General features: G+C 46.8%; 10 protein-coding genes across 10 annotated transcripts; 4 read left to right on the top strand and 6 right to left on the bottom strand.

Moving 5' to 3' along the window:
• Positions 1-549: 549 nt before the first annotated feature.
• On the top strand, positions 550-2,382 carry ONS95_000976 (uncharacterized protein; the record flags this gene model as incomplete). The annotated part of the gene is made up of 1 exon (XM_058494156.1): positions 550-2,382. The coding sequence occupies one exon, from the start codon at positions 550-552 to the stop codon at positions 2,380-2,382; it is 1,833 nt and encodes a 610-aa protein (XP_058364359.1).
• A 973-nt stretch (positions 2,383-3,355) lies between these two features.
• On the top strand, positions 3,356-4,013 carry LSM4 (RNA processing protein; the record flags this gene model as incomplete). The annotated part of the gene is made up of 4 exons (XM_058494155.1): positions 3,356-3,358; positions 3,452-3,592; positions 3,709-3,759; positions 3,825-4,013. 4 exons carry the CDS (start codon positions 3,356-3,358, stop codon positions 4,011-4,013), a joined length of 384 nt encoding a protein of 127 aa, XP_058364358.1.
• Positions 4,014-4,392: 379 nt separating this feature from the next.
• ONS95_000974 (uncharacterized protein) lies at positions 4,393-6,997 on the top strand. Its single transcript, XM_058494154.1, has 2 exons — positions 4,393-5,385; positions 5,435-6,997. Exons 1-2 carry the CDS (start codon positions 4,423-4,425, stop codon positions 6,350-6,352), a joined length of 1,881 nt encoding a protein of 626 aa, XP_058364357.1. The 5' UTR covers positions 4,393-4,422; the 3' UTR covers positions 6,353-6,997.
• Positions 6,998-7,099: 102 nt separating this feature from the next.
• ONS95_000973 (uncharacterized protein) lies at positions 7,100-8,634 on the bottom strand. Its single transcript, XM_058494153.1, has one exon. It carries the CDS (start codon positions 8,553-8,555, stop codon positions 7,317-7,319), a length of 1,239 nt encoding a protein of 412 aa, XP_058364356.1. The 5' UTR covers positions 8,556-8,634; the 3' UTR covers positions 7,100-7,316.
• A 1,454-nt stretch (positions 8,635-10,088) lies between these two features.
• ONS95_000972 (uncharacterized protein) lies at positions 10,089-10,874 on the bottom strand (the record flags this gene model as incomplete). The annotated part of the gene is made up of 1 exon (XM_058494152.1): positions 10,089-10,874. One exon carries the CDS (start codon positions 10,872-10,874, stop codon positions 10,089-10,091), a length of 786 nt encoding a protein of 261 aa, XP_058364355.1.
• A 1,740-nt stretch (positions 10,875-12,614) lies between these two features.
• On the bottom strand, positions 12,615-14,172 carry ONS95_000971 (uncharacterized protein; the record flags this gene model as incomplete). Its single annotated transcript, XM_058494151.1, has 5 exons — positions 12,615-13,442; positions 13,504-13,806; positions 13,860-13,949; positions 14,022-14,078; positions 14,134-14,172. 5 exons carry the CDS (start codon positions 14,170-14,172, stop codon positions 12,615-12,617), a joined length of 1,317 nt encoding a protein of 438 aa, XP_058364354.1.
• A 517-nt stretch (positions 14,173-14,689) lies between these two features.
• ONS95_000970 (uncharacterized protein) lies at positions 14,690-16,013 on the bottom strand. Its single transcript, XM_058494150.1, has one exon. The coding sequence runs from the start codon at positions 15,965-15,967 to the stop codon at positions 15,008-15,010; it is 960 nt and encodes a 319-aa protein (XP_058364353.1). The 5' UTR covers positions 15,968-16,013; the 3' UTR covers positions 14,690-15,007.
• A 67-nt stretch (positions 16,014-16,080) lies between these two features.
• ONS95_000969 (uncharacterized protein) lies at positions 16,081-16,290 on the top strand (the record flags this gene model as incomplete). Its single annotated transcript, XM_058494149.1, has 1 exon — positions 16,081-16,290. The coding sequence occupies one exon, from the start codon at positions 16,081-16,083 to the stop codon at positions 16,288-16,290; it is 210 nt and encodes a 69-aa protein (XP_058364352.1).
• Positions 16,291-17,794: 1,504 nt separating this feature from the next.
• On the bottom strand, positions 17,795-18,232 carry ONS95_000968 (uncharacterized protein; the record flags this gene model as incomplete). Its single annotated transcript, XM_058494148.1, has 2 exons — positions 17,795-18,034; positions 18,098-18,232. The coding sequence occupies 2 exons, from the start codon at positions 18,230-18,232 to the stop codon at positions 17,795-17,797; spliced, it is 375 nt and encodes a 124-aa protein (XP_058364351.1).
• A 945-nt stretch (positions 18,233-19,177) lies between these two features.
• ONS95_000967 (uncharacterized protein) lies at positions 19,178-19,453 on the bottom strand (the record flags this gene model as incomplete). Its single annotated transcript, XM_058494147.1, has 2 exons — positions 19,178-19,283; positions 19,335-19,453. The coding sequence occupies 2 exons, from the start codon at positions 19,451-19,453 to the stop codon at positions 19,178-19,180; spliced, it is 225 nt and encodes a 74-aa protein (XP_058364350.1).
• Between the last annotated feature and the right edge of the window lie 223 nt (positions 19,454-19,676).

The following is a 19,676-nucleotide window of genomic DNA, read 5'->3' as shown; positions in this document are numbered from 1 at the left end:
GGGCATTTACACGATCTCACCTCGTCGGCGACTTTATCAGAAATCTTACCGACCTTCCATAGAGAGAGAGTTTCGAAGTCAAATACAAAGTCAAATCATGCTTTTGGCGGGACACCGACATCAGTCAAGTATAGAGATTACAGAACCAACAAATCAATCTCCGAGGGAAATCAAGATGGCTAATCTGGCAAGAAAGGATGCGATCAAACTGGACGGAAAGTCTCTGACCATTTCAGACGTGGTCGCAGCCGCACAGTGAATTAGATCAATATTGTGAGCAGAAAAGTCTACTGACGGGGTCTTTCAGATACAAAACAGGTGTCAATGTCGACAATTTATCAGCTGAGATTGTTGCAAAGGTTGATGACAGTGTTCAGTTCCTCCGTAAATCGCTTGAGGAAAGCCATTCGATCTATGGCATGTGTCATTTCCTTCCATGGACCCTCGATATCAAGCTGATGTTGAGTTCCAGGCGTCAACACGGGTTTTGGCGGCAGCGCCGATACCAACACAACTGCGACCGATATCCTGCAAGTTGCTCTCCGGCAAATGCAATTGAGTGCTATCCTTCCAATACCTGATGAATGGCACGGTACTGAATATGCATCTCATCAGACTGGTCAGACTACCGGTACTGATGTCGCAACACTGTCCATGCCGGAGTCCTGGGTCAGAGGTGCCATGCTTGTTCGATGCAATTCTCTTCTTCGAGGGCATTCGGCGGTTCGCCTTGACATCATTAGAAACGTTCTCGAGCTCCTGAAACATGACCTGGTCCCACTTGTTCCCCTACGAGGCAGTGTTTCCGCATCGGGAGACCTTTGCCCGCTTTCATATATTGTAGGTACGCTTGAAGGCAACTCAGATATAAGGGTCTGGTGCGGGAAGGGCAGAGGTCGCAAGTTACTCCCAGCAGACGAAGCCTTGAGATCCATTGGATTGACCCCTGTGCGATTTGGACCGAAGGAGATTTTTGGGCTGTTGAATGGCACTGCGTTCTCGGTTTCAGTTGCAACTCTCGCACATTATCAAGCAGAGAATCTGGCGATGCTTGCTCAGATCTTGACGGCGATGGGAGTTGAAGCGTTATTGGGCACCGCCGAGAGTTTCGATTCGTTCATCGCCTCTGTCCGGCCTCATCCAGGACAAATGGAAGCAGCAAGAAACATTCGCATATTCCTCAAAGGCTCCAAGCTTGCCCATTTCCACCACGAGGAGACTGGCCCAGGTCGTTTGAGACAAGATCGATACGCATTGAGAACGAGCAGCCAATGGCTAGGACCTGGAATCGAAGATATGGCCCTCTCTCGTCGTCAGCTTGAGATCGAACTGAATTCCTCTACCGACAATCCTCTTATCGACGTGAAAAACAAGCAAATCCATCATGGAGGCAACTTTCAAGCCGCCTCGGTCACTTCATCGACTGAGAAAACTCGCACAGCGCTGGAGAAAATTGGCAAGATGATTTTCGCTCAAAGCTCAGAGCTTCTCGATTCTAAACTTGCCCATAATCTCCCACCTAATCTGGCAGTCGACGAGCCAAGTCTTTCATACCCAATGAAAGGCGTTGACATCAACATGGCAGCGTACATGTCGGAGCTTGCATATATCGCCAATCCCGTCAGCAACCATGTGCATTCCGCAGAAATGAATAATCAATCGCTGAACAGTTTGGCATTGATCAGTGCGAGGTACACGCATACAGCTGTGGACCTGGTATCGCTCATGTCGTCAGCATATCTTTACTGTCTGTGCCAGGCTTTGGATTTGCGAGCAATGAATGTGCAATTTATGGCCCGATTAAGGCCAGAGGTCGAATATCTTACGTCAAAGACTTTCGGCACCACCACGCCTGATCCTAAGTTGCACAACGCCATCTGGGAAGTCTTACCAGAGTCGCTAGCATCTACGCGTTCAAAAGATTCCAACGAACGTTTCCAAATCGTCGCTCAGTCGCTTCAACATATCGTCGTTCAGTATATAGCTACCGACACTCGTTTCTCAACCACACCACTGGAGTTACTCACGAAATGGACTAGCAGTCTCGAAGACACGCTCAGAACTACCTTCTGCACTAACAGAACTTCGTACCTCGCCAACCCAGACGCAACGCCGTATCTAGGTAAAGCTTCGAAATGTATGTATCTGTTCGTAAGAAAAGAACTGGGTGTACCACTGCACAAAGGCGTTGTTGATCATCCGACTTATGGCGACGTGAGTGCCGAGGAAAAGTTGGAGAAGCGAAATAGCGGAAATCGGATTAGTTGTATTTACCAGGCCGTGAAGGATGGTAGGATTGCAGGACCCATTATGGCATGTTTAAAGGGTGAAGGCGAACGAGAAACAGAGGCTCTGCGTATTGGGGTCAAGGCGAGGTTGTAAGGTCTACGACGGGTAAGGATTACGGGAGGACCTAGATGAAAAATGCTTTCTGGATGCTTTCAAACCCTGCTAGAAGGTCCTAAGGATTCTAGAATATGAAATAATGGTAAGGCATTCTTAATGTGACATGAGCTATCTTGCTTTACATCTGACCATCGATTTTGCAGACAAGGAGTCTGGCATATATCCGCTACGTCTGTGAATGTCTCCTTTACATGAAGAAACAGCCTTAGAATGTCGTCCTCACAACGACTTTCTGAGTAGTTACGGAATTCTGACACTCCCATCGAATATTGGCACTTGGGGAAAATGTTGAGGATCGAAAAGGAGCCAATCGCCATCATTTGCCGTTGAGTTGTGCGGGTCTAGTATTTCTGTCTCATATTCAATTCGTATGGTACGTATGTTATCCAGAGAACAAAAAAGAATGTGGGCTTAGAAGATCGGTGGTAGATGATTTTGAGGTCAAGACTTGGAGGGAAAGATGGTGATCTCGTTGGTTAGATGACCTTAAATATCGTGTTGCCTGGCTCAAAGTTGCTTCAATTGATGCCTTAGTTTGCGGAATCAACACACACCAGAAAGCAAGCACCAGCTAAATAACAGCTGAGGCATGTTGTTTGTTGTATGAAAATAACCACCCCATGTGGAGCTTACTGGTTATTATGGATCGATTTGGAACGATGAAGCCTGGTAATACACAACTTTCTTCAAAGACACATTCGAAGGCCCGTGGCTTTACAATTTGCTTCGCAAGTTGCAATCCCTTTCTAGCTTCAATATCTTTTAGAGCTCTCTCTTAGAGCACAATTAGGGTAACAGGACGCCTTAAGGTCGAGATATTTCCGGAAGTCAACAATAAAGCGGTCACGTGGTGCAGGTTCTCCGGGGACCTCGATAGCGTCGAGTTGCAATATTGCACAGGTCGCAGACAGCTGGCGCAACATTAACAAAGAACAACACAACCCCCACAATGGTACGTGCTCCATGCCTGCGCAATACATCTTACCAAAAGGCTATGCTTTGTATATTACTGTGTACTAAATACCATTTGCTGACGCATCCCAAGCTTCCTCTTGGACTCCTCACAGCGGCGCAAGGCCACCCCATGCTCGTCGAGCTCAAAAATGGCGAAACCTTGAACGGACATCTAGTCACATGCGATACATGGATGAACTTGACGCTGAAGGAGGTTGTGCAGACAAGTCCTGTACGTCTTCACGTCTTCCCTTGTGGATGTTGGTTTGGCTGGGCTACCAACTATGACGAGGCTCGCAGTTATGGACATTCTGGCAGGATAACGTGCTAATTCGTGTGCGTCTCTAGGACGGTGACAAGTTCTTCAGATTACCGGAAGTTTACGTCAAGGGCAACAACGTATGTCTGGTCTCCTGCTGTAGTAGCTGAAGTTTTGGGTAGAATAGAGACTGAGGGGAGCATAGATCAAATACCTGCGGGTACCAGACGAGATTATCGACGTGGTAAAAGAACAGCAACAACGAGATCAAGGCGGCGGATACAGAGGCGGCAGGGGTGGACAGAGAGGTGATTACGGAGGAAGAGGAGGCGACAGGGGACGTGGAGGACGAGGCGGAGGACGAGGGAGGGGTAGAGGAGGGAGGGGTAACTGATGTCGGGTTTGGAAGTTGGAATACCAGGCGCAAAGGGACGGGTTGCATAGCGTTCTGCGGTCTTAAACTGAAGGAATGGCTTGTGGGAAACTTTACAAGGGCTTTGCGGAGCTCGATGCTCTCGAATAATGAATGGCGTGTAAAGGGAGCTGGAAGCAATGATTCGTCGCCACCTTCAAAACACAACAGCTACAGAGCAGAGCAATAGCACTGCAAATTAGAGTTCCAAGCTCAAGCAGAATTAAAATAAAATCCCAAGCCAGCTGAAGTTTTGACGATTGCGCTCATGATGCAGGTACAATGCGTATGGACATAAGGCTGATTAGGTAACGTTCGCAGATCTGCGAGGCTGAAATCGGACCCAAAATAATTCAGCCCTCAAGTTATCCCAGAGCTTCAACAACTCCCAATGCCCACCACTCGAATACCAATTGATGGATTATGGCGATGCCTCTGCCCTTCCCTCGATGGCATTGCCATAGTACGGCATCAGCGAGTTGCGCCTTCTTCTCGAATCTTTCCGGCTGGTTACACATGTAGAACGAATCGTCCTCAAACCCACCCCTTCCACACCTCGACCCATGCTCGAGCACTGCAAAATGAGAACTCCACGGGCTCTTCGCGTTGCTTTGGAGAGAATTGGAATAGCACGCCAAATAATGCTGCAACTCTTTCGTCCTATGCTTCCAGTCAGGGCTCTGGAATACCCTCAACACAGTTCAGAGTTCCTACAGTTTCCCGCTTGAACTCCAAGATTCCATACGAAACACTGGACTCGATGTCAATACCACAAATACATGACCTCCTCCGAAAGACGAGAACGGAACGAAAGTCATATTTCAAAGTCGTGGAGCTGGTTTCGTATCTTATTAGCGAAAGGGGAGAAAAGCCGGCTTTGATACATTACGATTCCTTGATACGTGCCAACGCGAGCGCTATGCAAGGAAGTGCGGACGCAGTGAGGACTCTCTTGGAAGAGATGAAGGAATTTCAAATTGGTGCCGATTCGGGGTTATATCATGGAGCACTGCAAGTTTTGGCCATTCATCCAGATTACGTACTGCGTGCTGAGATCATGCAAGAGATGAAAGAACGATGGGTAGGGCTCTCACCTGAAGGATGGCATAGCTTTGTCGTGGGATTGATTAGAGACCGCCAATACGAAGTTGCGATGGACAAGTTGGACGAGATGCATTCCGACAGGATTACAGTACAGCCCTGGTTGTATGACATATTCATGTTCCAGTTATGTGAAGCTAGCGAGTTGGACGAAGCTTTCAACTTGCTGAAATACAGGTTCGAGAACAGTAGGAACGAGATATTGCCTTCTGTATGGTACTACCTCATGGATGCTTTCAGCAGTGCCTTGCATGTATGTTGTTTCTTGGTGGTAGGAAAGATACCCACTAACAGTTATCCAGTACGAAGGAGTCAAATTTATCTGGAAGAGGCGTGTTGAAAACGAAAGTCTAGTCCTTTCAGACGGCATGTGTGTAGCCGTCCTCAATTGCGCAGCACGATACTCCGACCCCGAGCTCGCAACAAACACCATTCGTATTCTCTCCGGCCGACGATCAGCCCTGACTGCGTTCCACTACGAACCTTTACTTGCTGCCTACGCTGGAGCAGGAGACCTCAAGACCGCTCTGCGGGTGCTGGTGATTATGGCCAAAGCCAGCATCGAACCTGACACCAGTACAACACGTCCGCTATACCTAACATTATCTAAATCTCGAGAAACGGCTCAACAGGCTTGGAAAGATCTCGAAGAGCTCGCTCAAGATGGCCACACAATTCCCGTCGCAGCAGCCAATGTCATCATCGAAGCTCATATTGAAGTTGGACAATTTGAACATGCTGTTGAACTCTACAAGGGCTTGCATGATATCTGTGGAAGTGGTCCTAATACAGACACTTTCAACGTTCTTCTTCAAGGAGCATCAAGACAGGAACGTAAAGACTTGAGTGTCTTCCTGGCTAGTGAAATGCGAGCGCTGGGTATCGAACCCGATATGCTAACCTATGATCGCCTCATCCTATCTTGTCTGTACATGCAAGACGACTATGAAGACGCATTTAAGTACCTTGAAGAGATGGTTGAGGTGGGTTCGGATAAACCTGATGGGGGGTGGTGGATGAGAGGTGGCACTGCAACTGTCTTCATCAAGCGCTGTGTAGAAAAGAAGGATCCGCGAGCTTGGACTCTACTCGATGAGATGGCAAGGAGAGGAATGGATAATTTCAAGATGAAGGATTGGGTGCATCAGAATTGGAAGGGCCCCGCTGTTGAGGCGAGGACCGGTAGCCCCAATCTGCGGGGAGAAGCCCTGCTTGGCTAAGGATATAAGAGTCAGATAATGTATCACATATCGAATGAGAATGTACATCATAAACACATTCTCGTATATGAGAAGTTCCAGGATGGTTCATAGCAGAGGCCACTCGTCTGCGTAGCGGTCATATCCTTATTACCACGGCACCGTACAAATCTAGCCCAACTATGGCAGAATCAAGTCTATCCAAAATTAGAATTCTGAGAGAATTGTACTTTGTACGGCTTCTCCGCTTCTGAAAGCCGGTCTTTGTAATTTGCAGTAAGCGAGATGGAGAATAATGCACATTTCGGCAGCCGCTGGCTTATCCATCATTTCCACAATCGGATATCATAAGAACAAATACAGCGAATCATCGACTCCAACGACCGTGTGGTTTCCTAGACATCAGTTGCTGATTTTGTAGCTACGAGATTCGAATAAAGCTCAATGCCACTGTTTCATGCTTTGTAAGGCAAGATATGATAGCCCTGGGACTCTTTTTGTTGTCTCCCAGGAAATCTAGGGCGGTTGTTTTCTTCCATGTGTTGTAAGAAAATACTGGCGCCCTCCTAATACAAAATACTTGCCGATGTGGATTTGAGTTCATGAGAACTGCTAGAATAATAATTAAAACAGGGTGGAGCAGTAGTATCGTCTTAGACATAATGCAGAGTACGGCGGCGTATTGGGACATTTAGTCAGCCATCAGTAAATGGATCAATCCAACTGTGACTTGAATATTTCATCAAGAGCTTTCACGGCTTGTCTGAATTAGATATGCAAAATTGTATAATATTAACTGCCTGGTAACAATCTCGGCATGCAAAAAAAGAGCCATTAAAAGCTCACTACCCTGTCCCAAACCCTATGCGACGCGATATGATAAAAATGGCCCCAATAAGCTAAAAGAGAGGTGGTAATAATACAACATCATACAAAAACCTAAGCCCTCACAGAACGCCGCCTTTATTGCCTCCGAAGTCATCACCTAATTACCACTGCTGCCAGCAGTGAGTTGAGGTCTGAGGTCGATACCGCCTAACCGCTCAAGCATCGACTCAAATTCCTTGATCTGACCATGAATATCCATCCACTTCATCTCCTCCACTGTCGCAGTACTCTGTTCACGCCTCAGATTTTGACCCAGAATCTTCGCTCGTTCGAAATTGCCCAACTCACTCGTAAGTCTGAATGTCAAACCGTGGATGCGCTGATGCAGTTCAGCCCTCAGAGCAGGCGTGTTGGGCAGTTCGCCGTACCAGATGGGATAGTCGTCCCCGATAGGAGGCCAAGCTACAGTACGATCAACTTCTACGGCGACAGCGCCTGCTTTTTTGAGGTTCTTGATTTCTTTGAGCATGAAAGCAAGACGAGTACGGCGAGAGCGCATGGCAGCGAGTTTTGTGAAGATGGATCGTGTGAGATTGTGGATTTTGACGTTCCAGGTGTACCTCTCAAAAGCTTTGTAATGCTTGTCAACTTTATCGTACAGTTCTTGATACGTATCTAGCACTTCTGAAATGGGACGTGAGATGATGGGCAAGCTGGGGGATGGGGCTGTTCTTTGCTCGGGGAGCGAGGTTCGTTTTGCGGGGAGGCTCTTGCGAGGTGCCGGCATGCTTCCTGGAGCAGGTTGGATGGTATTAATGGGCGGCTCCGGGATGATTTCTAGAGGGAAATTTATTTCGCGGCCATGAGGATATTTGCTAGCGCCGTTGGTGGCGGGAGTTCCGTAGGGTGATTGGCCGTACAAAGACTTGTAGCCATTTACACCGAAAGGCGTAGTAGGAGAAGGAGCGACCTGAGTAGTTGGGGATGCTCTCGCAGTGGGCTGGGAACCATGGTCTGGAAGACGCTTCCGTGTTGAGATGCTGGTTGATGATGCTTGAGATGTTGATCGAGCCGAAACTCGCTTCTTCAGTGCGGGACCCATCGACTCTGGCTCAGAGGTCTCGTGAGCAAATTTACGAGTCTTCGAAAGCGAGCGACCGGATCGCGAAGTCGTGCGATCACCCAGATTGATAGGTGTGAATGAGCTCGACTGGGATGTCTCTGCTGATGAAGAGGCCGGGTGATTTGATGGCGGAGCAGGTGTGGACGATGAAGATTTCGATGGGGATTCACGAGTGTCATCATTGTTTGAGAGGCCAGACTTGCGAGCGACGCGATCTTTGCTACCTTTGGGCCTTCCTCGAGTGCGCTTAGCATCCTGCACGGCGGGCGACATGGCTGAGGTTGCGTTGAAGTGTGGCGGGGATGGTGTTGTTGATAGTCGTAGAGGGTGACGTTTCGATCTCAGAAAAGTATTTGCAGGTGTTCGTTTAGGAAATCGCATCGCCTCCAATAAAAAATGCTAAGCGAGACGTGATCTCGGCTAAGGACATATTTCCAACCTCCGCTGGGCCAGCCCCAGAGGAATGCACAACCGTGTTCGTTCATGCACCGCGATAGTCACAGTGCCATGCGTGATCTTGAAGTGCTGCGAAAGGCGAGTACGATACTCACTACGACTTCCTGGCCTTTCACTGCGCACGCCATCTCTCTGTGAGGACAGGATTTGCAGTCGCAACAGTTGCTGGTTGGTGCCAGTCGCTTATCCGAGACACGGGAATCAATGATTCTAACATATTCGGGACCATGAAAACACCTTGTCTTTCCATGGCGATACATTCCGGCTTGCAGAATTCTTTGTCAAAGAATTTTTGATACAAAATTGCTGGAAAACCGAATTGAAATTTGCCGTGGAGACCAGATAAGAATGACATAAACAATGCAAATTGCCCCCGTAATTTCGTCCCAGTGCAGGCCCTACAAAGATCAGAAAAGGCTGCGAAGCTAAATATCTCCACTGGGCAATATCCAAGCCTAACATGGAATGTCAAATATTTTGAGAATTGGCAGAGACAAATATTTTTGTTGTTCATATCTCCACAGCTTGGGTTTGTTGACGCTGTAACCGATGAGGGCTCGAAATTTATTACCTTGACGGTAAACACCGACTGAGCTGGAATGCTCCTGAAAGGTTACGAAAAGTGTGTCAAGAGTGTTGATTCTGCAAATTCAAGACTTACAATATTGCTTCTCGACTTTGAGAGCAGCACCGCGATGTGTGCAGAAGTTTCTAAATTCGGTATTGAGCTCCGAGCTTACGCTTAATCCTGAAAGGATGAACATTACTGTTCCCTAACAACCTATGCCTAAGTTAAGGATAAATCTATCAATTAATTTTATTTGCGGAGTCTCGAGGACCCTCTACTTCTTTCAATGGAATTACTCGTCATGAAACTTTTGTTCGCTTTGGTCCTTGGACGAGTCAATGAGACCACTTAAAAATCATTTTCTCATCTTCATTCCCATGTAAAGCTTGTTGATTAGACATTCAGGATACCAGAGTCTCGACCAGTTTGCATCAGTCTATCGCGACGCCAGAAAGGTCCGCAATGATGAGCTGTTTTTGACTGGTCCACTCATCACCTGACTGCCAGTTTTCATGGACAAGCTGGATATGACAGCAAACCCTTTGTTTTCTCGGCTCAACGACTTTTCCAAGGTCCACAGTAAGCTCTAGAATCCCAGGTTTAAGATTTCTCAAAGACCTCTCTTCCTGGACCCTCTAAAGGTCAATGAATTCCCAAATCCAGCATCTGATAATGAAAATATTGCCATGCTCGTATTGCACAATCTCTGCGCAATCAAGAGCGTGCATAACTCCTTATTTTCCAAAGAGCCATAGCTGATAAATTATTTATGACAAGCCAATTCAAATGAGAGAATGTTCTAGACGCGGAGCCAGAAATTCATCCCAAGACCCCGCAGGCTCGGGCAGTGGCAAAGCCTTTTCCTCAGCTCTCGCTTTCTTCTCCCAATTCAAAAATTTCGGACGCAAGCCATCAAGACAGTGCTGTAAGAAGAATGCCCTAGCTGCGTATTCTGCCATCTCTATATTCCATGCTCTGTAGACATCCACGGTCTCCTTTTCAGTTTGATCCTTGACACTCTTGGCAGTAACCGCAACCTTGTTGATTCGAGTCGCCAGCTCGCTCTTTACTTTCTGAAGCTGAACAATAATGAAGGCAATGAGATCTTCAGTAGCCACGCCTATTTGTATCAAGTTGACGCTAAGCTGAAGTCGATATTCTCCATATCGGCTGGACACGTTTTCGAGTTGCTGTAAAATCTGGGGAATTGGCTTCTTCAATTCGGCAAGAAAGTATTCACATCCTGCGATCTTTGCTTCGGCATGGACAATTGACAGTCTGGTGCCTCTTCCTGCAAGTCCGGGCGCTTTCAGGCAAGATTTGTGCCTCAGAGTGTTAGCTTCCGCCTTTGTCAACTGTAAGGTCTGCATGACTGCACGTATAATCTGACTGATTTCCATAAATGATTGAGGTAATGGCTGTGCGTGGGCTGGAACAAATTCCTTGGTAAAGGCTGGACCTCGAAGACCTGATGACCCACCACTGACGATGTTTGACGGCATAGATGAATCACAGGCAAAACCTTGAATGTTGCCTGAAGGAGCATTACTGGGTTGTCCAGGCATCATCGTGAGATAGGGACTGGTATATGAGCGCGACGTTGGCTGATGGCTTGTAATCTGGCCTCGAGACACAGCAGAGTTGTTGCTCGTTAAGGGCAAGGACCCATACCCTCTTATACGCCGAAGGGATTATGAAGAATGCTCTGACAAAGTTGCACTGGATGCTTCGTAATTAAGGTAATGATGTATACTGGTAGTGAGTGCTTCGTTAGTCTGATTAGCACTTCTACTAACACAGCTGCAGAGCGTAAGTTTGGTTCGCCAATTTTGGCCTCTTTCTCGAGAATTTGCAGAGCCTTCGTTCTGGTGTTTCCAGCGCTGGTACTTGTCAGGGTCTCGCAGGGTCTTGGCGTCGTGTCAGTGGAGGGTGACAAACTTGGGTTGAATGCGGGAAGAGCATTGACCGACCCTGTGAATTACTTGTCATTTGTCGATGTCCAGATTGATTTGGAGTCGGTTGAGTTGATAACAATTCTACTGTGGGACGTTAAATTTGGTGGTTAACGCATGATGGATTATACGGACACAATCCTGTCGATTCTACATGTGGTTGGCAGCTGATTGAAGTCGGGATCTCGTCTGGTCGCTTCTTATGCCTCTTAGGAAAGTGGCGGAAGTTGTTGATCCAGGTCGCGAGAAAGGAAAGGTGAGTAGAAGTGCTTGATTGACCCTAATTACATGAGCTAATTTCGAAGTAAAATAAGGGTATAGTGATACTGACCGTTAGACTTAAGCCTGCCTTTCGCCTCTTCTGAGTATGCTGGATTTCCTTCCCATTTGAGTCAATCGAGCCTTCGATTTGGGTATTTTACAGATGTTGGATTTTGATCATGATTAGCCACTGTCACAAGAGTTCGGCCGAGTGCTATTTTTGATAGAAGTAGCACTTGAGTAATGTTAGGATGGCACACACTAGGAATCCTAATCCCAGTACCTAACTAAAGAAGGGCGCTCAGTTGTGGAACAATTATGGGTGCGTCCTGCAACCGTTGTCAGAAAAATGGCCCTTCAAAGAAGACGTGGGGAACATACTTCAATATTGACAGTCTGTTCTTCTCTTGCAGCTGCCATTGACCTATCAACGTGAATTGCGTTGTTTGATGAATCTGAATTCATGTTTGCCTGCAGAGTAACAAAAAGTGAATCAGCCGAGATCAAAATCTACTCTTAGGGAAACCTGCTGAAATTATCTTGCCCTATCTACTTTGTACTATTGGCCAATATGTCTCTAGGCTCTGAAATAAAATTCTTGAGACTGTATCGGAGAATTGGTTGTGGGGACCCAAGAACCCAGTGTTGAATGTGATGCCTTGCATTCACTGCATTCACTGTGTGGCTACAGAGAGTGATTCATTACCATCTTTACCTAAATATTTGAAAACTGAGATACTTTAGAGTGACTCATCACATGTTTCTGGCCAGGTCTGAATTACGACTCATGAGTGAATCCAGCGTAGCCACTGAATTCGTTCGAGGACACGCGCAGAATAGAATGCTGAGTTGCTCAAAGAACAATTTTTCATCAATTTTCTAGGAGTACAACAGGAAGGAAACCTCTAATAATCATCTCCTGATCTCGTCCATGGCTTACCTTAAGGTAAGGCTCCATTGATAGCCGTTCAGTCCTCAGACACGCTGAGCGCCGCTGACAAGTATAAAGACAAACTTCCAAACACAGCCTTCGCCTTTATCACAAGCGAGAGGTCCCTAGAAGTTGTCTCCTCCCATAGAATATTACAAATTATATTATTCGGAGCTGTGTGTGATCACTCGCTCTTCACTATCATAATACGTCGCAATGAACGACACCAAAGCGAGGCGGTAAACAAGACACCTCGCTTGCCACTCCACAAGAAATATTCTGTATCCTTGCAATTGACTTTTCGACACGCAAACAGATTTTTGTGAAACAATGTGTTGCAGATCCTCGACCATTCTCAAGGCGTCCTTTTTGTGCTCCTTGAGCTTATTGACAATCGATTGGAATTGAGCCTTGGCAAGAATCTTGGATGTCGAAAGGCAGAGACGAGAAGCGTCTAGATCAGCCAAGAAGCTGGTGCTGCTAGTGGTATCATTCTGATTTGGCAGATCCGATGCATTTCTCAGTCGTTGCAACATGAACGTAAGTCCAGCAGTGCGAGCTTGGTGGGCAATGCGTTGCAGGTTGACCATCTCCAAAACGCATCCAAACCGGAAGTGATCTCTCTCCATTCTGGCGACATCCTTGTCGAGAATGGTGATTATACGTTTTTCATGGTCGATATCTTGTTGAATACTTTTTGTGATTGCAGATGTACCCATGCTGATATACCGCGGCAGTGCGTCTGGTGCTGGAAGAATTGCTCTGACAATTTTGCGCTGGATCATGGGTTTTATGCAAGCAGTGCATTCTTCGCATTTTGCGATGACCTGGTCAGTGATGTTGTTGCCGAATTCTGGTCTCTGGAAATTGTAGTGTATTGTCTTAGACTGAAAAATGCTTTGAAGCTGGGACTCGGCTTGGACTTCGCGTTGGGGTTGACGCTGAATCAGACCGAGTTTCCTCATCCTTGATCGTTTGTCAGAGAAATGCTTCTGCATATTGTTAGAGTCTCTCCACTCCGTAATTCCGGTTATGAGAAAGTTTTGTACGTACAGTGACCTTTCTCCAGTCCATTCCCGTCTTTTCCATGATCCTGTGTATCTCTTCCGCACTAGGGGTTTCATTCTTCTTGAAACTTGCTTCAAGAACCTCGTACTTCCATCGTACCATGGGCCCATAAGCCGTTCTTACTTTCTTCTTAGAAAGTGACTGTTGAACATTCTGGGGATTTGTTGGAGGTTGTGCAGCGGAAGCTCGACAATTAAACCAGGGAGTGGTTGGATATGGACTGACATAGGCTGTAGACTGGAGCTTTTCGGAGTTGGCATCAGTCTTGGTCAGGTACGAGATCAAAACCTGGTTATCATGTGAAGAGGAAGTGCGGGGATCGTGGAAATTCCCAAGCTTACCTGGTCAATATCGATTTTGGTGGCTGCTCCGAATTGGGCATTGTGTCTATTGTTAGCGGTTTGGGATCGTAGAACTGCCAATTGATATATCTAAGTATTATTCAGTCATCAATTCTGCTGCAATGCGAGACATTCTTATATTCTCGGACTTGGGGAACATACATGCTGACTATTGGCAGTCGAGGACCAGGTTTTAGCAGCAGAAGGGTCAATGTATATCTGTGTAGTGTCAGCAGCAAGATTCTCAAATTGGCCCGAATGAGGCTAGACATACCAAAGACCCGGCGGTAGATAGATTCCGATTCATATCCATAGTTACATCACAGTCTATTGATCTTTGATGACCGAGCGAAACATCCTCCTTCATGTCTTGTTGACTGAATGATGGAAACTGTCAACAAATCCCAACCGAAGTTTCTCGTGCCACGCGGTATGCGAGAGATTACCAATAGAGGAGAAGAGACGTAAGATCGCAGTTGAGTATCTCGACATCAATAATAGAAAGGTTTCATACCGTTCGGCTCGATGCGTTTTTTTAAGAGCAGAATCCGAACGACGCATTAGGTATGGAAGTGAGCGCAAGCCAGCCGAACACTTGCGCGACATTCACCGCTACATTCTCAGTGAGCAAAAGATGGTCTTAGAGCCTGATTGGTCCACGAGAAAGCCAAAATGGTAAGAAATCCTCAACAGGTTTGTAAGATTAGCTCCATACGAAGTATCGTCATCCACCAAAATCTACCCTCTAGCCCTGCAGGGATACAGTAAGACCTTAAAGCAGAGTAAAGGCATGCAACCAGGTATTTGAAGTCATATTTCATTGTATATATCTCCTTAATTCCGTAAGTAACGCCTGCAATGCCTGCCATCCGATCCTTACATATTGTACAGTGCCAAAAGATCGGTCAAATCGCACATAAATGGCAAATAAATCCCACAATCCTGTTTTACGATCCATGCAAATACTGAGCTGTTTACAGGACCAGCAAAGTATTTGGAGCCAGATCCGCCCGGTATCCCGATCTAAGGCAAATAAACTAATTCGTCACGTCATTCCCAGATAACCTGAGGTAGCCCAGACTTGGCTTCCCGCCTCTTACCACATTTTTTTACACCAAGGGCAAAGTATAAAGCCCCGTCTGCTCCTTCTACTCATCACCTTCCTTCTGTGAGCTAGCCAGTTTTGATCTCTCCCGTAGCTTATGTCCGTATCTGAACATCACGAGCGGGATGAAAGTCAATAACGTCCCCAATATCGCAAGGATTAGGCCAGCATACTGACTTCCGACATTGTGAAAGGACTGGCTTGCGAATAGAGGTGCCACAGCACCAAGAGTGTTTCGCATCAACCCTCGATCTGCGATAGCCGAGGAAGAGTTCTCGCCGTAGCAGTCCGATGTGAAGCTATATGTTGATTCGAAGATGAAGAATATCCCCATAGAGATTGGGGCAAGGGCGATGGTTGGTGCTATCCATGGCAGGTATCCGTCTTGTGTGAAGCTGTAAATGAAGAGTCCAACAGGGAGGAGTCCCGCACCGAACATTGCACCGTAGAGTCTGGATTCAGGGAGGATTTTGCGATCATGAGACCTGAGGATGGATTCGTAGTTGCGGATTTGGAGGAAATTCAAGCCGAATCCAATGGTAACGCCTATGCAAAGAGATAGATAGGGGAGGCCAGCGATATCTTCAGACCATCCACGCTTTTCTTGAAAAGTGATAGGGATGACTGACAGGAACAGAAATGTCACGAACCAAGCGAAGGCGATCCATAGACCAAAGGCAAAGACGACAGGCTCTGTAGCAAGCATGTGGACAGCCTTTACAGAGGAGTTGTGTAACATCTCTTTGATATTCTTGGCTTCGAGGTCCATCTTGGCTTTGTATCTCGTGTCTCCAGTGCTGGCTCGAAGGGCTTTCGCTCGCTTGTGAAGCGTGACACCTCCCCGTGTCTCTTTGAGAGATATGATAATAATGAGGAGCAATGGGATGTTTGAAAGTCCTTGAATGCCCTCAATCCATCTCCATCCAATAGTCTCGTTGATAAATCCGGCATAGATGGGTGCTCCAACCGTGCCTAAGATGGCGACGTAGGAGAAACATCCCATTGGGGGTAGCTCGTTCGTGCGGGCGATAAATCTCGCTAAACGTCCCTCCCACTAGAATAGTTCCAACGCACCCGAAAAGGCCGGAAAGTGTTCTCATGACAAGTACTGTGGCAATGTTCTTCCCTAATGCTAAGCCGATGAAGCAAATCACGAAGAGAGCGAACGCCCCAACGTACACAACCCTTCGGCCCACCAGCTCGCAAAATGGTGCCAGGAAAAGCGGTGCCAGTGCACATGCTATGTTGAAGCAAAACAATCCCAATTGCCCAAGTGAAGTTGAGACGCCAAATTCGTCGACCATCGAGTTGATTCCACTGCTGTAGGCTGTTGTTGCGAGACCAATGAATAAGGTCATGAGACAAAGCAGAAGGGTAATCCAAGCTTTCCTCCCTTTACTCCAATTGAAGGGATCTTGTGAATCGTCGTCCGTAAATCTCAACAGGATGTATTCTTGGCCATCTTTGGTAATTATTTCAGTCAATGTCAGTGGAATGGCGATGTCCACCTCGTTCAAAGGTCCAGAATCTAGGGTGACAGAGTCGTTTCCTTTCAAATCATTCAGGAAGGACCCTCCTATAACTCGGCCATGCTTATGGTTCTTCGCTGTATTTTCTTCTTGTCTCGAGTGGGGGAGGAGATCTGCTGTTGATGAATTCTTCGTAGATATTGGATTCGCTTTGTCTCCCTCGTTCGTTTTGCCAGGAGTGTTGAGCGTATTTTGGTGTATATCTGCCATACTGTGATCTGTAAGGATTCAGAATGCTACGAGTATTTGAAGAAGAACATCAGGAATAAGCAATGTCCTTTTGAGGTAAAGGAAGTTTAGAACAAGTCAGCAATCTATGGAGCGTCAATATCATGGTCTTATGCCGAACGTTCCTATCTCTCTCCATCGTCATAATACAGGGTCACCGAGATAGGGCCGCGACGGACTTGAAGGAATTCTCGGTCAATTTTGATTCATTGATATAGCAGAAATGCCCATTTTTATGTCGATTCCACCTGCACTTAGTGACCCAGTTATTTGTTGTTGGGGTGGACAATACTGCCGAGATGTTTCACCAGATCTTGACCTGACTAGGTATAGGTACAGCAGATGGTCAAGAGGCGAGCTCTGGTAGCACGTGATGCCAAATATGAACCTCTTTTGCCATCTACCTTAAGCGCAAAGTACTTACGCAAAGTACTTACTATTATAATTTAACCACCTAGAAATGTTCATTTCGCTGCTTTGTCAAGACTGGTAGCTTGAAATGTGCAGCAAGACATCAAGACATCTTCTTTTGAGACCGTCACGTGGAGTTTTGAGGCTCTCCCGGATCCGAGAAGGACTCATGCAGAGCTACGTAGCCGGTCCCGATTTTTGCATCCACCACTCCCGCCGCCAAGTGGAAATCTTCAAATCCGACAACTTGATAAAATCTCTTTTGGCATCAAAAACGCAGTTTTCCGATTCATTCATTCATTCATGCATCGGCTCGAGTCCAGCAGGATCCCAAGTGAATCTCCCACGTTCTTCCCTCCACACCTTTGGTTCCATAAATTTGCTTCTAATGAACGGCACTTCAGGTCAAAGGACCCAGTTGGTAACTTTGGCTTTTGCTTTTGAAATCCACCGATTCTCTCGTCTGTGCTTGTTCCAAATCAACTTCACCATGTACTAGTTCACGAGTCAGTGTTGCATGCCCATAACTAATATCTTATGCGAAGGAGACCCACGAGACAGTATGATTAGCTACAGCTGGTTGTCGTGGATTTACTCCTGTAATCATTTGGAATGCTTGGAAGGGTCAGGAGCAACTCACGATGAACGGTGCCTCATACTCCTCAGCCAGGAGGAAACTCTCTGGTGGTGCCGGGCAGTTCGAGGTATCCATCAGCACCAGCACTGTCGTTCTCGGTCGATGACATGACCCACTCGAATACCAAGGCCTGGTCGTTGACTACTATCTCGTAAACGAACGGGATTGTAATCTCTTGGTGTAGTTGGCGGGAGACGAGGCCATCATCGCCATCGAGTAGTTCTGGAACGAGAGGGACGTGAGGTTTGGACTTGTCACCATTCATCTGAACTGATGTGAGTATCGTCCCAATGGAGAATTGGCAGCGGGGCAATGTTTTCTGACTTACACGCTTTAGCCAATCGAACGCCTTCTTCTCTGCCTCGGTTACCACCATAAGCCGGAAGCGAGGAGGGGAAGGGTCATCAACCCCTTCAAGCCACTCCAGGACTGGCTTGTTGCTTGATATCGCCTGTTTTGGCATGGCTTTCGCCAAGTACCCAGCTATTTTAGAACTGAACTTGGTAGGCTCCAAGAGACTGACTTCGGAGAGCTCAGTCTGGGATATTCTAGATCTTGAATATCCCGACTTCGATCTGGTTTTGATACTCGAGTTTCCGTTCCCTCTCAAAGGGTATTCGGAAGTTCTCGCTTAGCATTGTCAATAGTGTAGGCCTGGCAGACATTTGGAGTTCATCTTAGCATAGTATAGTGAGGGACGTAACGACAGATCTTATCAGGCGTCTATTACAAGATCCGTGTTTAGCGTCTTCAATGAACGCAATGATCGAGTCGAACGCATAGAGTACAATATTTCTAGATGAAGCACGGGAAAGCTTCGACCATGGCTGGGATTATTAAGCAACGAACCACCTCTGTTACTTTTTACAAAGCAACACAGGAATGAAAATAGCTCAATTACCTGCCAATATTAAAGGAGACTCAACGAAATGAGAGTCGAGTGGCAAATAAGTGCTCATGGCCAAATTATCTACTTTCAAATTGCACAAACAGTACACATGCAACAAATACAGCAATCAATCAAAACGACGCAATTTCCTGGATCAAAAACAATCATGTAAGTCAGCCGATAGCGGCTGTAAATTGATAAAAAAAAGTCACAAGCATAATAGTCTACTTAAAAGCTTGCAAACCAGATGTGTTGTGTTTCCGTCAACAAACAAAAGATAAATTCGCCTAATGCGCTTCACATGCTTTGATTCCGCAATGCCAGCCAACGACAACACTCAACTAGGTAGATCCCCTGCCGTCATCCTATCGCCTTCTGAATGTACTTTTACTATCTCTCACATCCACAGTATCCACGTCCAGTGGCTCCAGCCTCCTCAAGGAATATCTCGTACTCCCACCTCTCGCCACCGCCGGTTTGTCCGAAGCAAGTCTCGCTTCAAGTCTGTTCATCGCCCGGTTATTGAACCACTTCTTCCAGATCTTTCTTCCAAATGCCCCTCCCCTCGAAGTATGGGTCCAGAAATGGTTGCCCGATCTTCGCACCTTTGCCGCACCGTGATAGCCTGAAAGAAATCAGCACAACATACCAACGAAGAACATGAGAATGAACTTACATCTTCCATGATGACTTCTCTTCCTCTTCGTAAACTTTCGACATGTTCCGCAATAGTTCAAGCCTTTTGGCATCCACGACTGCAATCTGTAATGCAGCCTTGTCCTTCGTGTGTAGCATTCACAGTGATGCGACGACCACCGTGTCCTGCATTTCTGCTTCATCTCTGGCGTTGCCTTCCCCAGCTGCTCGTTTCTTGCTTTTATCGCTTCGTAGGAGAGCTTGTGGCAATCTTTACGGTGTCTCCATCTACTGGACCAGTCTGTGGATTGGGATTTTGAACCACAGAGTACCTCGGAACCCAAGTCAATGGCCTCAAGCGAGAAGGGTTTTCTGGCAGGTG

Source organism: Cadophora gregata (genome assembly GCF_030347475.1).
Source record: "Cadophora gregata isolate MNR1 chromosome Unknown scaffold_1, whole genome shotgun sequence".
In the NCBI taxonomy this organism is placed as follows: Eukaryota; Fungi; Ascomycota; class Leotiomycetes; order Helotiales; family Ploettnerulaceae; genus Cadophora; species Cadophora gregata.
The sequence above is the reverse complement of the archived record's forward strand: the minus strand, read 5'-3'. Positions and strand labels throughout refer to the sequence as shown.